This window comes from Dermochelys coriacea, chromosome 5 (genome assembly GCF_009764565.3).
Source record: "Dermochelys coriacea isolate rDerCor1 chromosome 5, rDerCor1.pri.v4, whole genome shotgun sequence".
NCBI classification, from domain to species: Eukaryota; Metazoa; Chordata; order Testudines; family Dermochelyidae; genus Dermochelys; species Dermochelys coriacea.
The window spans coordinates 101,614,457-101,630,268 of NC_050072.1; the positions used below are offsets into that span (position 1 = coordinate 101,614,457).

The window sequence follows — 15,812 nt, forward strand, 5'->3', positions numbered from 1 at the left end:
ACACGGTAAGGACATTGGGAAAGAAAGATGAATTTTGCAGCTGAATTTAGTAGTGAAAAGGTTACTTCTTGTAATAGCTCTTGCTAGAGCACATAATGTAATGAAGTTCAAAGTCAGCGAGAGAGGAGTCAGACTAAAACCTAGCACTGTGATGACAAACTTTTGAAAAGGGAACTTAAAAAAAAAAAACACACACACACACACACTGAGGAAGCTAGTTAAAGAGATCCTAAAGTAAAAGAAGGAGGAAATTAAAATTGTTAGGCTCAGTCAGTATAGAAACTTTTAAAGCAAATCATAACAATCACAGTAGGCAGGCCTACTAAACAAAAACTGGTTAAATGAGTAAGTTAATTATAATTTATATGCCTTATTTATAAACAGAAAATTCTGACAGTCTTAACAATAGTTTTGCGACTGCAATATATTTATTGCTCCTTTTTTCTGTTCCTGTTGTTTCTTTGTTTACTTAAACGTCTCTAGAGTGCAAACTTCTCAGACCAGCAATTGTGTGTATTCTGTGTTTGGAAAGCACCCGGCACACACAATGTGGATGCTATTGGAAATAACAAATATATTGCCAGGTTCAAGAGTTGATTTGAGCCAAGTGGTTGTCCTTCAGAAAATGGAATTCAAGCCTAATGAAACCAATAGGTAGGCAGGTAAATACTAAGATGGAAATTAGGGTCTAGATCCTGTAAACACATAAGCATATGCTTAATTTTACCCATGAGTAACCCCACTGAAGTTAAGGGAACTACTGACATGTAAACTTAAGTAGGTACATAGTGTTTGCAGCATCAAATAATGGACAACAAAAAGAAGGCTGAATTGTTTCCATTTTTTACTTCAGTTTTCACTAAAAAGATTAACTGTGATTAGATATTTAATACAATTAATATTAACAACAAAGGGAAAGTATCTTGGACCAGAATAGAGAAAGAACAGATTAAAGAATACTTAGGTAAGTTAGATGTATTCAAGTTGGTAGGGCCTGATGAAATTCACCCTAGGGTACTTAAGGAACTAGCTTAAGTAACCTCTGAATCATTGGCAATTATCTTTGAGAACTCATGGAGGATGGCTGGAGAAGGGCAAACGTACCTATCTTTAAAAAGGGTGGAAAGGAGGACCTGTGGAATTATAGATAAGACAGTCTAACTTTGATACCTACAATGATACTGGAACAAATTATTAAACAATTTGTTTAAACCTGGAGAACAATAAGGTGATAAGTAATAGTCAACATGGAATTGTCAAGATCAAAACATGCCAAACCAATCTAATTTCCTTCTTTGACAAGGTTACTGGCCTAGCCTATGAAGAGAAGTAGAAGATATGATATATCTTGATTTTAGTAAGACTTTTGACACAGTCTGACATGACATTCTCATAAGCAAACTAGGGAAGTAATAGTCTTGAGATTAAGTTACTATGAGGTGGGTACACAACTGATTGAAAGACGCTGCTCAGAGCGTGCAATAATTTCCAGTCTTCCTGGGAGGAGTACCTTGTGGGTCTGTCTTGGGTCTGATACTATTAAATATTTTCATTAGTTACTCTCTACTCCATCATCCAAGTATGCTTATAAGATTTGTAGATGACAAAATGCTTCAGAAGACAGGATCCGAATTTGAGTGATCTTAATTATTTGGAGAATTGGTCTGAAATCAGTAAGATAAAATTCAATGAAGATAAGTGCAAAGTACTACACTCAAGATGGAAAAATCAAATGCACAAATATAACATTGGGAATACCTGGCTAAGCAGCACTACTGCAGAAAAGGATTTGTGGGTTATAGTGGCTCACAAATTGAATGTTAGTCAACAGTGTGATGCTGTAGCAAAAACAGCAAATGTCATTCTGGGATGTATTAGCAGGAATGTTGCAAGCAAGACATAAGTAATACTTCCTCTCTACTCAGCACAGATAAGGCCTCAACTGGAGTAGTGTGTCCAGTTCTGGGTACAACGCCACAGGAAAGATGTGGCCAAATTGGAAAAAGTTCAGAGGACTGCAACAAAAATTATAAAAGGTTTGGAAAACATGACCGATGAAGAAAGATTGAAAGAGTTGGATATGTTTAGTCTAGAGAAGAGAAGTTTGAGGGGGATACGTTTTTGCAAAATTGGAGACTTGAACTCCATGGAACTACTTGTGAGTAAAGTTCATTGTGCTTAAGTGTTGGCCAGGATGGATGCTTATATACTTTGGGGAAGAGAAACATACAAAATTAGGTACTTATCTTGCAAACACTTATTCATAGATTATGACTGCATATGATTAACCTTTGAACTCAGTAAGACTACTCCATGCGTAAGGATGAGCATCAAAGTGTTTGCAAGATCAGAGTCTGAGAGATCATTCACACATATTTTATTAAATATAGTATACAGATAGGAGAAGTATGGGAATAATATATGTATAAAATGCAAACCCTAAAGGGATCAGACATACCCACTGTATGATTTAATGATGTTGCTTTTTTATTACTTTTTTACCATTTTTATTTGCTTATTAATAGCTCTTATGCTGTTTTATCATCTTTTAACTGCAGTGTCTTAAGTGCCTCAGCAGAGGGCACTTTAAAAAAAGAGTTGTTTTTATTTAACAATTAAATAACTACTCAAATGATTCATGTGACCTGACCAAGCAGGTTGCTTATTTGTAATGTTTAAGGTTTTGGGGATGTGTGGGGTAGGAGATGATAGCAGGGAAAGAGTTATTTTTTTAAATATTTCCTCTGTTGAGTTTGTGTTTCTTATGAAGATAGCCAAAGAAAGTTTTCAACAATCGAATGCTTTCACACCTCCCATCCTTCTCCTCTCTTAAATTTGTGCAACTTCCCCTGGAGGCATGAAAATGCCACTGATTGTTAGTGTGACAATCCGTAATGTCTACATACAAAGGAAATCAGAGGGTTGTAAAATTAGCTTAGTTCCCTTTCTGAAGCTGCAATGGCACCAAAATGAAATTTTAAAAAGTGTATGGTTTTAAGTTTCACATGCTCTTCTAAGTATATTTCTTTACTACTCTATTTCCACTGATTTTAGTACTTCGCTAGGGCTTTCGAGCAATTAAAAAAATTAATCTTGATTAATCACATTGTTAAACAATGGAATACCATTTATTTAAATATTTTTGGGTGTTTTCTACATTTTCAAATATTGATTTCAATTACAACACAGAATACAAAGTATATAGTGCTCACTTTATATTTATTTTTATTACAAATATTTTCACTATAAAAAACAAAAGAGAGAGTATTTTTCAATTCGCCTCATACAAGTACTGTAGTGCAATCTCTTTATCATGGAAGTTGAACTTACAAGTATAGAATTATGTACATAAAAATAATTTCACTGAAAAATAAAGCAAAGTAAAACTTCAGAGCCTACAAGTCCACTCAGTCCTACTTTCGCCAGTAGCTCAGACAACCAAGGCCTTGTCTATCCTGCCACTTTACACTGCTGCAACTTTCTTGCTCACGGGTGTGAAAAAACACCCCCCTGAGTGCTGCAAGTTTCAGTGTTGTAAAGAGGCAGTGTAGACAGTGCACCAGTGCAGGGAGCTACTCCCCTTGCGGGGGTGGGTTTTTTACAGCGCTGGGAGAGTTCTCTGAGCGCCAGTGCCGTGACCGCACAGCCATGGTAAAGTGCTTCTGCGGCAGCACGTTAACATTGCTAGTAAAGACATACCTCAAATCTGGTTACAATTTACAGGAGATTATGCTGCCCGTTTCTTGTTACAATGTCACCTGAAAGTGAAAACAGGTGTTTGCATGGCACTGTTGTAGCCAGCGTGGCAAGATATTTATATGCCTGATCCACTAAAGATTCATATGTCCCTTCATCTTCAACCACCATTACATAGGATATGCGTCCATGCTGATGATGGGTGCTGCTTGATAACGATCCAAAGCAGAGCGGACTGATGCTTGTTCATTTTTATCATCTGAGTCAGATGCCACCAGTAAAAGGTTGATTTTCTTTTTTGGTGGTTCGGGTTCTATAGTTTCCACATCTGAGTGTTGCTCTTTTAAGACTTCTGAAAGCATGCTCCACACCTTATCCCTCTCAGATTTTGGAAGGCAATTCTGATTCTTAAACCTTGGGTCTAGTGCTGTAGCTATTTTTAGAAATCTCACATTGGTATCTTCTTTGTGTTTTGTCAAATCTGCTATGAAAGTGTTCTTAAAATGAACATGTGCTGAGCCATCATCCCAGACTGCTATAACATGAAATTTATGGCAGAATGTGCGTAAAACAGAGCCGAAGGCATACAGTTCTCTCCCAAGGAGTTCAGTCCCTAATTTAATTAATGCACTGGTTTTTAATGAGCATCGAATGGTGGCCAAAGCATGAAGGGGCATGCAAATGTTTAGCATATCTGTAAATACCTTGCAGTGCTGGGTACAAAAGGGACATGTGAGAACGCCTGTTCTCACTTTCAGGTGACATTGTAAATAAGAGGCAGGCAGCAGCATCTCATGTAAATGTAAACAAAGTTGTTTGTCTTAGCAGTTGGCTGAACAAGAAGTTGGACTGAGTGGACTTGTAGGCTCTAAAGTTTTACATTGTTTTGTTTTTGAGAGCAGTTATGTAACAAAGAAAATCTGCATTTGTAAGTTACACTTTCTGGATGAAGAGATTGCACTATAGTATTTGTATGAGGTTAATTGAAAAATACTATTTCTTTTATGTATCATTTTTACAGTGAAAATATTTGTAATAAAATAATACAAAGTGAGCACTGTACACTTTGAATTCTGTGTTGTAATAGAAATCAGTATATTTGAAAATGTAGAAAACCATTCAAAATATTTAATACATTTCAATTGGTATTCTATTGTTTAACAGTGCAATTAATCGCGATTAATTTTTTTAGTTGCTATTAATTTTTTGAGTTAATCGCGTGAGTTAACTGCGATTAATTGACTGCCCTACTTCCTACTGTTACTGATAAGGACTAGTAAAATACTTATTTTCTGAAGTTCATGGGCTAAATTCTGCTCTGTTAACTTTATGTAAGTCAGTAAATATACTGACTTTCTGGAGTTAATTGGGATTTATATCAATGTAAATTAGAGCAAAATTTGACATTTTTCTATATTTATATAAAACAAGAGTGTCCAATTATACTGACCACTCTGTATTTCTCTGTCTTTTTCTTGCATTAGTGTAATGGGTGAAACATCACCAAATCCCTCAGACAGAGGGTTTTCTAGCAGTTGGACTGTTAGAGCAACTGGAAAATGAATCTTACTATTGCCACAAATGCATCTTATAGGCTATCAGGTAATTATTGGAATATGGAATTAAGCACTGTAGTGTATGTGCTAAGGGCCCAAACTTTCTTCCATTAAAGTTATTGGCAAAACTTCTATTTACTTCCATGAGAGCAGGATGAGATTGACATGAGAATCCTTTCTTGTCTAAAGACATAGGGCACAAAAAAATCTGCTCTCCCTTTTTATTCTGAGCAGCAAAGGCAAATTTAATAATAAAATATTACACTGCTTTGTCTATCATACATGTACCAATACTGTGCCACTCAGCAGTTTGCACACAGTAACTGATTCTCTGCAGGTATATCGTAACTGATTCTCTGCAGGTATATCACTGTTAATGAAGGAGTGATAATTGCCTGCTTACTGTGAGATTGTTAAGGGGAAAAATGGGTTTGGAAATGCCTGTTGTTTAAAAAAGCACTAGATGGCACCTTGAAATACAGATCATATAGTCTATGGGTTGAACAGTTTTCTTCAGCTGTAGATGTTGCCTGTCTTCTAGTCAGCATTTTGATCCTTGGCATCTCGTTGGCACTTTCCAAATTGCTGCCTTAGGGCCAGATCCTGCTTCTTTTGATTTCTATGGGATCATGATTAGGCCCTAAGGCCTTGTGTACACTGGGGACATTTTTCAGAATATTCAAACCAGTTTTAAAACCAGTTGGAACACTAGGATAGACAAGACTATAGACCAGTTTTAAAAATGGGTCCATCAACCTGTACTTTGTCCATACTCTGGTGCTCCAACCAATTTTAAAACTGTTTTGAATTTTTTGGTAAATTTCCTTGATGCAGACAAGAGCTAAGAGTGCAGGGAACAGTAAAAGAAAGAAATGTTTAGCTGCTTCTGCTGTTCACATGTACTTTTGGAGTAAGTTACTGATCACTCACCTTTTCAAAAAAAGAGAGCAGCGATTGCTATGCTGTAATTATATATGCTGTGTATTTGCTAAATATACTAGTGGTTTGCAGACTTTTTTTTATTTTTATAGGTATTCTTTTCTGCATGTAATCAATACAATACTTTTAACTTACAAAAACATTTATCTGTGCTTCTCAAGGACCTAGCAATGTGCACTTAATTGTTGCAAACAGCAAAACAGACACTTGCAATATAGACTGCAGGATATATACAAATATGTCTTTAATTATTAATGGTAGTACTGATTAATTTAATCAATTTGCAGTAGACAGCTTTGAACTGTATGTCTGAGGGGACTCCATTAGACAAGCAAGGACTGTAGAGGTCCATGCTCCCGTGCCACTTGAGCTGTTACGATAAAACACTTGCTGAACTTTACTCAACAATTCCCTCCCACCCCCTTTTCGTAAGTAGAACAGGGTCTGAAGCATTTATTCAGCTGTTCTTGAACACTTAGAAATGCTGAAAATACATCTAGAAAAATACATAGGGTACTGAATAAAATGAACTTATTTAACAGGAATTTTAAAATGGATTTTTAAAAAGAAAGATCAGCAAGGATCAATTCCCTCTGTGAGTCCTGCAGAAGAAGAAAAGGAAAAATTATAAAACATTTTTACAGTATAAAGTACTACAGCTAACGCAGATGAATTAGGGAATGAATGGGAAATTGCCTGCTGTTCTTTCTGTTCCATTACATTGTGTTTTCTTATCTTTCTGTCTTTAGATTGTGAGCTTCTTGGAGTAGGGACAGATGCTTCTTGAATGTTTGGAAAGTGCCTAGCACATTGTGGATGCTACCATAAACAAATAATGAAATAGAGGGTTTTACAATACCCAGTATTACTAGTTTTAGGAATATCAAGGGTTTGATTTTCCACTGTGCCCAAGCTGTATGTGGTCACAGTCAAGAGAGTGTGCTGTCAGGGAGCTGATTGTAACTCCATGATTCATAGCTGTCTGCCTCTGGTGCAAATTAAAGTTGCAGAAAAGCAGCTGTACCTTATGCAAGGACTACATCAGTGGAAAATTGGGCATAGCAGACTTGCACTCCCCCACAGCTCCTCCCTTTATAAGTGATACAAAGAGAGCTTGACACACCAGGGAATCCAACCTTGTGTGTAAGAGAGAACTGTAAAGCAGTAACATCTCTTCCCTCACCTGTAATTGGTGTCTTCCCAATCTTCACAATGTAAAAAATAGATAAGTTCTAATTCTATTGCTTTCCATCTTATGGTGAGCATGGCATATGTTGTTGTTTTTTAAAGTTATAATCTTGAAAAGAACATGATAGTGCAGAGGAAAGTAGACCCTATGTCTCCATCAATTCCATGCAAGATCAACCAGGGTGTGTATCAGAGACAGGCCCCCATTTTCAAAAGCATAAACTAATTTTGGATGCCCAATTTTCAGTAGTGCTGAGAGCCAACAAATCCCATGAAAATCAGTGGGATCTGTAGATGGTGGTTTGAAAATCAAGCCCGAGGTATCTGAACTTGGGTACCCAAAATCAGTAGACATTTTTAAAAAATGTGGTTATAACTTATCAAATTAGGGTGGATGAAATTTCTCATTTATTTCTATGTTTCTGATTGGAACACATTGCAATTGTCGATCCAAAGCTGAATATTGTGTTTTTAATTAGAGTTTTTATGAGTAGTACACATACTGGAGTTATAATTACACTGTCCATTGGAATAGCTCTACAGGAGGATTGCTAGTGCCGATTCTCTTTCTCTATGTCTCCGCACACATAATTAATAAAGATAGGAAGGAGTGAGGTCCACCAAGGTCCCAGTATCCCTTGTCTTCATAAGAGATTAATCATGAAAGAGAGAGACCCACCTGATCTTAACAGAACAGCCCTTGCTCAGTGCTCCAGGAAAAGGGGAGCAAACCCCAACTGCCAACCATTAAGCAACCTCAGTTCCAATGTGTTGTGGGAAAAACATCTTGTGCATATGCACAAGACTCGCATAATAAAACATCCAATTCCATTTATACCTAGTGATATAACTGGATTCCAGTTAACATCCATTCTTTCCAATATAACATATTCTCTTTTCTTTGTATTTTTCAGACCCTCTTCTTGGGCCTCCCTGATTCTGTAAATTTCTGATGTGTTTTGTTTACATGTCCAGATTTGTTTCCATACTCAGTGATTCCTTTGTTTTAGTTTTTCTGTTAAATCCCTCAGCTCTCCAGCTGCTCCTTTCGTTCCCCTGAGGCATATAGTAAGAACTCTGAAAAGAGTTCTTACAATCTTGATCTGGTGGTTTATATGTATGAAACTACCTAATTTCACTTCATTATGTTAAATGAGCCCTTCATTTAAGATTGGTCTAAAGTACTTTTAAACAAGAAAGCCAGATTCTGCCACCCTTACAGAGACTAGCACCTTACTCTGCAAGGAATCCTATTGAAATCTACAGAAGCAGGAGGGGAATGGGTGTTAAGTCAGGGTATCAGAATCTGGCCCATAGTATGGCAACTCTGTTTCCAGCATTCCAGTACAGAGTATAGAATTAATGGGAGGTTGTCACAGTTTAGAGGCCTAACATTGGACTTACTCTGATTCCCTTGTATCCAGCTGTAGCATCCATGTAACTGTATATATTTAAGGGGTTGTTGTTTTTTCATAATAGATGCACCCGTGTTTATCATCTTTGCAAGCCAGAAAATCTTCACTAACAAACCAATGTACACAAGCAAAAGAGAAAATATCAGTAAGGAAACAGTTTAAAGAATCATCAATTTATGAAATAATAAATCATAAAATCTTAATTTTTTTTAAAAAAGCTGTAAAATGTCCTTTTAAGCTAACATTCCCCTTCCCCAAATGAAGGGAAAGAAGGAGGAACAAGAAGTACAACAGTGAATATAATTACATCACTATACAGAACCAACTTCTGGTTACTGTACAATGGTAACTAGTATATGTCACTGTCTCTCACCCCTTTGTTACACATAGCTTGATTCAGTAACATATATGTACAAATTTATACCAGTGCATATAAAAATATATTAATGCATATTAAGTAAAGATCCAGTATCGTCTCATCCAGTGGAAATTGGGACCTACTGGAAGGAGAAAAACGTTTCGTCCTCTATTTCTTGTGTTGATGTAATCCTGGCTCTAAGTCATAATGAGAGTTCACCTTTCAGCTGGTACATGATTGGAACGATCATCTTTGAGGATTTAGTTGTACCTACCACTCGTTGGAGCATGACATTTATTTAATAACAGGATCTATTTTATCATCCCGTATTACACCTTTGAGTGTTCACACCCAAAAAGGATTTTATTTGTTGTGTACAAAGAATGGCGGAAACAACTTAGAAAATGGCCATAATTTTTCTTAAGAGGCTGCATGAAAACATTTTGTCCCCAGAAGAAGGATGGGATCAGAACTGAATCGTAGAGCTCCTCACTGGAAGAGTCCCTTTAATCATATGAAGAAAAGGAGTACTTGTGGCACCTTAGAGAGTAACAAATTTATTTGAGCATAAGCTTTCGTGAGCTACGGCTCACTTCATCGGATGCAGTGAGGTATAGCTCACGAAAGCTTATGCTCTAATAAATTTGTTAGTCTCTAAGGTGCCACAAGTACTCCTATTCTTTTTGCGAATACAGACTAACACGGCTGCTACTCTGAAACCTTTAATCATATGGTTTTCTTGCAAGCCCAGAGTCCGCTGGAAGTTGCTTTCAGTACATGCGAGCATGACACCTACTGAGAAGAGTCAGCCTCCTTCAGAGTCTGCAAAGATTCGTTTGTTCCAGTTGTGCAAGAGGAAGCCGAAATATTAGCAAACAAAGTTTCCAAACAGCATGGGAGACAGACGCTTTGCTCTCTCTCCGGTTACCGTGGGGGAACTAGTCCATCCTTAGTGCCTATTTAAATTCCCATCTTCCTGCGTGAACCCCTCTGGACCAGTCAAACTTATCGAAGCAGGTTTCTAACAAGGCGAAAAGCTATATTCAGAATGAGGGCTGAATTTCCAGCCGCCTAACAAGGGACCATTATAGTCCCTGTTATAAAATTGCAGCCAGGCAGGATCCTTACCAGAATTACAAAACGGGAGGGCTTGATGGGGAAGGATGCCCAAGCAGCTCCGGGGTATTTTGATTTTCAGCCACGGGGAGCCCCGGAATTAGGCAGGCTGGTCTCTAGAGGGTAAGTCAGTAGCTGAGCCCTCCCACTTGGCCAATTTCAGTGAGGAAGGTGAAATGCGGAAGTTTCCACCCAGAACTATCAGATGAAACTGTCTTTAGCCCTTGGTATGATATACATCATAAGCGCCCTGGGTGGAAATTACCAGCCTCTCCTCTCCTAGGGATCTTAAAATCCGAGGGACGCTGTCAAGCATGGCCACTTTACCCGCAGCTGACAGAAGGGCATTTGCCCTGAAAATCAACAGGTAAGAGACTTTTAGTGACCTCTAAACTTTCCGTAGCGGGGGTGGGGAAGGCAGCAGCTCTGCATGCGAGAAGGTGAATGATTCGGGTGTGGGTTCCCGGTCCCACCGAGACCTCGGGCGTGGAGCCATCTGCACGCCCCTGATAACTAAGGAGCTCTGCCAAAGTTTCCCTCCTATGGAGGGAGGCTCCGGCTCGGTGGATTAAGTTTAAAGCATGTCTCTCGCATCGTGAATTTTGCTTTATAAAACAACGGAAACCTCACATTTTAAAGTCTCGCTCTTGTTCACACTTGGCACAGCAGTATCCTTGGCTAGACTCAACTTGTTTTGTTTTGTCTCCTGAAGAAGCTCGCTCTAGAAATCCTCTCCCTGGAAAAACTGATCATTTGTGTGTGTGATGGTTCTTTATCCACTCAGCATACTGGGTTTATTTTTCTGACAGGTAGGACGTGCCGCACGTGGTTTGCTACTAAGGTTTAATTGCTTTGTCAGGACAAGCCCTGCGTCCGCTTGAAAACTCTGCTCCCCACATAGAGAGAGAGACATCCCCTCTTCAGATGTAAGAGCGTAAATGGTTTTATGGCTGCGATGATACTTTTGCAACACAAGGGTTTTTTTTATATGCAGTTAGTATTAAGATGACACCTAGCATTTTTCTCACATGCTGCCTCTTTATATTATGAATCACCGTAGGATTTAAAATGTGATTCTAATTTTTACCCTGTCAAGACCAACGTTACAGTCTACTATGCCATCCTTTTACTGCTAATCTTTCATTCTCATAGAGTTTAAACTGTGGCCTTTTCTCATAGGCAAGTACTGACTGTTCAGCTGGCGTGTGTTATGGTAGCATTGAGAAATCAAGACATTTATTTTGGCGTTGTTAGGCTAAGAGAAAATACAGGGTGTCTTTTGAACAGCCTAATTATCTCACTACAAAAGCCTCAGTTCCAGGTAGTTGATTTTAAAAACAAATTAACTGAGTTTTCCGATATGTCTAAGAACAAACAGGATAATGATTTTATTACTGACAATGAGCAAGACCATCTCTGTGCCAGAGCCCCTGCCCCGCCCCAAAATGCATAGAACCCCACTTCCTCAGCAATTTGTCAAAAGAGATGGAGTTTACAGTTATTAAGAAAAACAATTACATTATCATACATACATCTTTCCCATGATAATTTTCCCATCACAAATTGCACATCATTTTACCTTTCCAAACCCTTCAAGAGTTCATTTCAAGTTGCTGGAAGAATATATTTTTTACAACCATGTGGGATTATATTGAACGATTTTCCAAAGGATGACTTAATCCAACACTCTTTTCTTTTGCAAATTTTCCATTGACTTCAGCAGGAACTTTGTTTGAGTAAGGAGTGAAGGACTGGGTCATATTACAGTTTCTCTACCTTTAGGGCCAGATTCACCAGTCACTCTGGCTGTTTTTTGCTGCTCTTGTAATGTTTACAGTTGCTTTGTATTGCCAAAGCTGCTGAAGCATACCAGTGAAATTGGCCTTATGCGTTATCTATCCAAGCCTCATTTAAGATTGGCTAAAGAGAAAAATTGTGAAATTAGACCAATAATTTTGTTTTCCTTTTAAATTTGTCTTGTGGTTTGTAGTGAAACAAACAAAGATTGAAATCCATCATGTTCTGAATCTATTAGCATAATTTTAACAATAATTAGATTTAGTTTACAAACATTATTCAGGAATGGTTTTGTTCTACAGAGCTGACATCTGTGAAAAGTAAAGAGAATGGTAAAAGTTGTGTATATTTACTAGTAGAAGTTATGTTTTAGTCCCCTGTTCAAAAGTTACAGATTACAACTATATGGATCAAATCCTATTTGCCGTGTTATGTGAATTATTCTATTGACGGTAGCACTTGGCTCTATGTCTTCAACAAAAGCAAACTTCATGCACAGCAGCAATATTCACTTTTTTTTTCTTCAAGAGACACTGTCAAGATAAGTAACTGTAAATCAATGGGCTAATTCATCAGCCCATGCACCATAGAACACACTCCAGCCGTGGAATTCTAATCTCCTTTCTTCAGGGTTTTGGTTTTATTCCTTCAAAATGAAACATTTTAAACACAAATTCAATTTACCAGTCATCTACTTTTCTCTGAGGGGACTTCTGGAAGGGCCTATCTGCTTCCTACTGGATTACTCTCTACAGGCCTCCTGTCTAGGAGTTAGGCAAGCCTCTCCTCCCCTTTCTTATTCCTAGCCTGCTCCCTGCAGGATTCTACAGGACATCTGCCTGAGAATCCTATATAACCTGGGTTCTTTCCCTTGCCCCTGGGTCTCCTGTAGGAGCCTACCTATTTCCTGCCTCTCTCCAGCAGAACTGAACTACTTGCTGGTACTTTTTAATTATTTATTTTATTATCATTATTTATTTGTATCACTGTAGCACCCAGCAGCAGTGCTTAAAGTGTGCCTGCTTGCAACAGCTCTCAGACTGGTGAAATAAAATTTATATTAAGCCCCTTCTGATTGGCTGTTTTCCCTACCTCCTGGCCTAGGGCAGCCAATCTCCCCTCTGGAGGCAACACCATTCTCGCAGGAGAGACATGCCAGAAGAAAAAGCCCAGCAGCTCAGAATGGCTCCACTCTCTCCTATCCTCTGCCCTTGCCTCCCCTTTTGTCCCCTCCTATGAGCAATAGGATGGCAGCTCTACTCCTCCCGCCTCTTCTTTCCCTCCCTGCAACACTAGCCCTGGGAAGAGAAAGAGGGGACCCTACTACAGCCCCCCAGGCCTGGGAGAGGGGACTGGACAACCTCAAGAGCTCAGGAGGAGCAGAGGTGAGGCTGAGGGGGCAGAATTGATGGGGCTGGGGTTTCACGAGAGAGGTTTGGTGGAGGGCAGGAGGACAGGCAGATGTGATGTCACTTTCATTTCTGTAGAAAATGATTGACACCCCATCTGCCACCATTATTTAAGCACTGCCTAGGGGTCCTAGTTAAGAACCAGGACCCAATTCTGCTAGATGCTGTACAAACAGAACAAAAAGATGATCCTTGTCCCCAAAGGGTTTGATCCCAGCATCAACTGTCCTCCAGATGATCAGTCACAAGTGGAGGTACACTCAGTGGCCTTTTGTTTAAAGGGCCAGCCACCTTCTTACTGTCATGTAAAAAGTATTCTTTACCTGTAAATATCACCTTTGATCATTAAAACTGAAAGTGTACTAACATTTCATTTCACTTTACACTATTTATATTGTTTGTTAAATATTTCCTTCACTCAGATTTTAATGTTTGCACTTGTCTCACTTTTTACAGTGAAAATAGAGTTGTCTATTTTATAGTCAATTTCATTTGTTGGTTTTCATGCACTAGGACAGTGCAAGTCATTTGGGTTGCAAACACTGCAGGGGAACAGTTATCATGTTACAAGCAATGTTAATTTAAAACATGTCTCATTTTTATTCATTTCTTAAAATACCTTCAAACTTGCAAGCTTTGTATGTAGTCTGTATACATAAGCATGCCTTTCCTGTCGCTGTTACCCTAATCTTCCCTCCCCCATGCCTTTTGTTTGCTTGTTACCAGTCAGTTGCATCCTGTGCGGTCTGATCCTCCAGCCACTTAAGCAAGTGTTTAACTATACTACTCACATGCATAAAATTGCTCATGGCACATGTATGTTGCAGAACCAGGGCCTTTGATTATAACTTTTCAGGCCAGGGACTGTCTCTTACTATGTGTTGGTTCACACATAGCCAATACGACCCATTCCTGCAATCACACCTTAATTTGCAGGGCAGGCATATCCAACCTCACCTAACCCTATTCAAATAAGGTGATCCTGTGACCTTTCCAGTTATACCAAGCTAACATCAAATAGCTGGTTTGACCAGGTACATCTTACATTACCTTCTAAAGTGTATCAAGCTTAAATCAAAGGGCAAAGATCTTTCTCTAAGAATGCCCTCAGTGAGTTAGTTCAAACTAATCAGAAGTTAGGGACATACTTCAAGAGCATGACAGCCTATCACGACTGCAGAGATGGAGCATACAGGGTAAGATGGTCTCAGAGACAGAACTGAATGTATCCAATGTGCCTTAATAGTTGTGCCCTACTTATAGGTTCCTGGCATGGACATTTTGCACTGGATTGCATAAAACCATCTATTATATTGATAAACACAAGATATTAATTATCTGCAAGTCAAAAAGATATACATATGTATTATTCCAGAACTTCCGATGCTTAGGCCAAACTATTTCTTTTAATGAATTTGTATTTTTGTAATGAGAATGCAGTTAACAAAATTACAAAAAGATTCTTTGTATTTAGGAAGTGTACTAAAAATGTATCCTTCTGATCACATTTTATATTAAGGGTACCTTAATATATGTGTTTTAAAGAACTAAAAATTATTGATAGACTCTGTTTTAATAAATTGTTAGGTCAATAGGCTGGTTATATCCATGGCTTATAATCATCTTAATACCATCTACTGATGTTCTTATAGTCATCTATAACACATACTTCTCATGTATGTAGGCATGCTTATAACATCAATTAATCTTTTATTAATCCTTTTTGAACATAAATGCACCCTTAATATAAAGGGTGATGATTTAGCCGTTCTCTCAATTACTTATACTGGCATGGCAGTGATAGGATAAATTACCTTTTTTTTGCCGTTTATCAAATCTATCTAATAAATTAGTTGCACGAACAAGTAAGAGCCGAATGTGACAAAAAGGTTGTGTAGGATTGAGCCCGCATCACATGAGCTTTCTTCAGTGGGACTAATCACGTAAGCAAGATTTTTCTCAAGTGAGTAAGGTTTTGCAAGATCATGCCTCTAGTTAGTTCATTTAAAGGCACTCAAATGTTAATAAATTTGAATGCATTTGAAATCCATTCCTTAAATATACAATACACAGTGGCTTAGAAAATCATTATTGAACCTTTTTTTAAAACAGATTTTCCATTTTGTGAGCCTAATCTTTGCTGCTAGAAATGATGAAAAATACAGTCTAAAGTTGCCTGTTGTTATGGGAACAGACTGCTTTTCACATACTACATCTGTGAGATAAGTGTTTTTGTATTTGGCGTGTGCATCATCTACCACTAATAACAGATTAAGAATAAAATAGGATTTATATCAGTTTCGTATTTCATATGCAACTGCCTTTCTATTAGTAGTTT

At 38.1% G+C, this 15,812-nt stretch overlaps 1 protein-coding gene across 1 annotated transcript in view; it reads left to right on the forward strand.

Annotated features, from left to right (window-relative positions):
- Positions 1-10,435: 10,435 nt before the first annotated feature.
- The window catches only part of DOCK8 (dedicator of cytokinesis 8), a 134,401-nt gene continuing 129,024 nt past the window's right edge, over positions 10,436-15,812 (forward strand). The window contains exon 1 of the mRNA XM_043515041.1: positions 10,436-10,635. Coding sequence (XP_043370976.1) covers positions 10,583-10,635 — 53 coding nt within the window. The 5' untranslated portion in view covers positions 10,436-10,582. The remainder of the gene's footprint in view (positions 10,636-15,812) is intronic.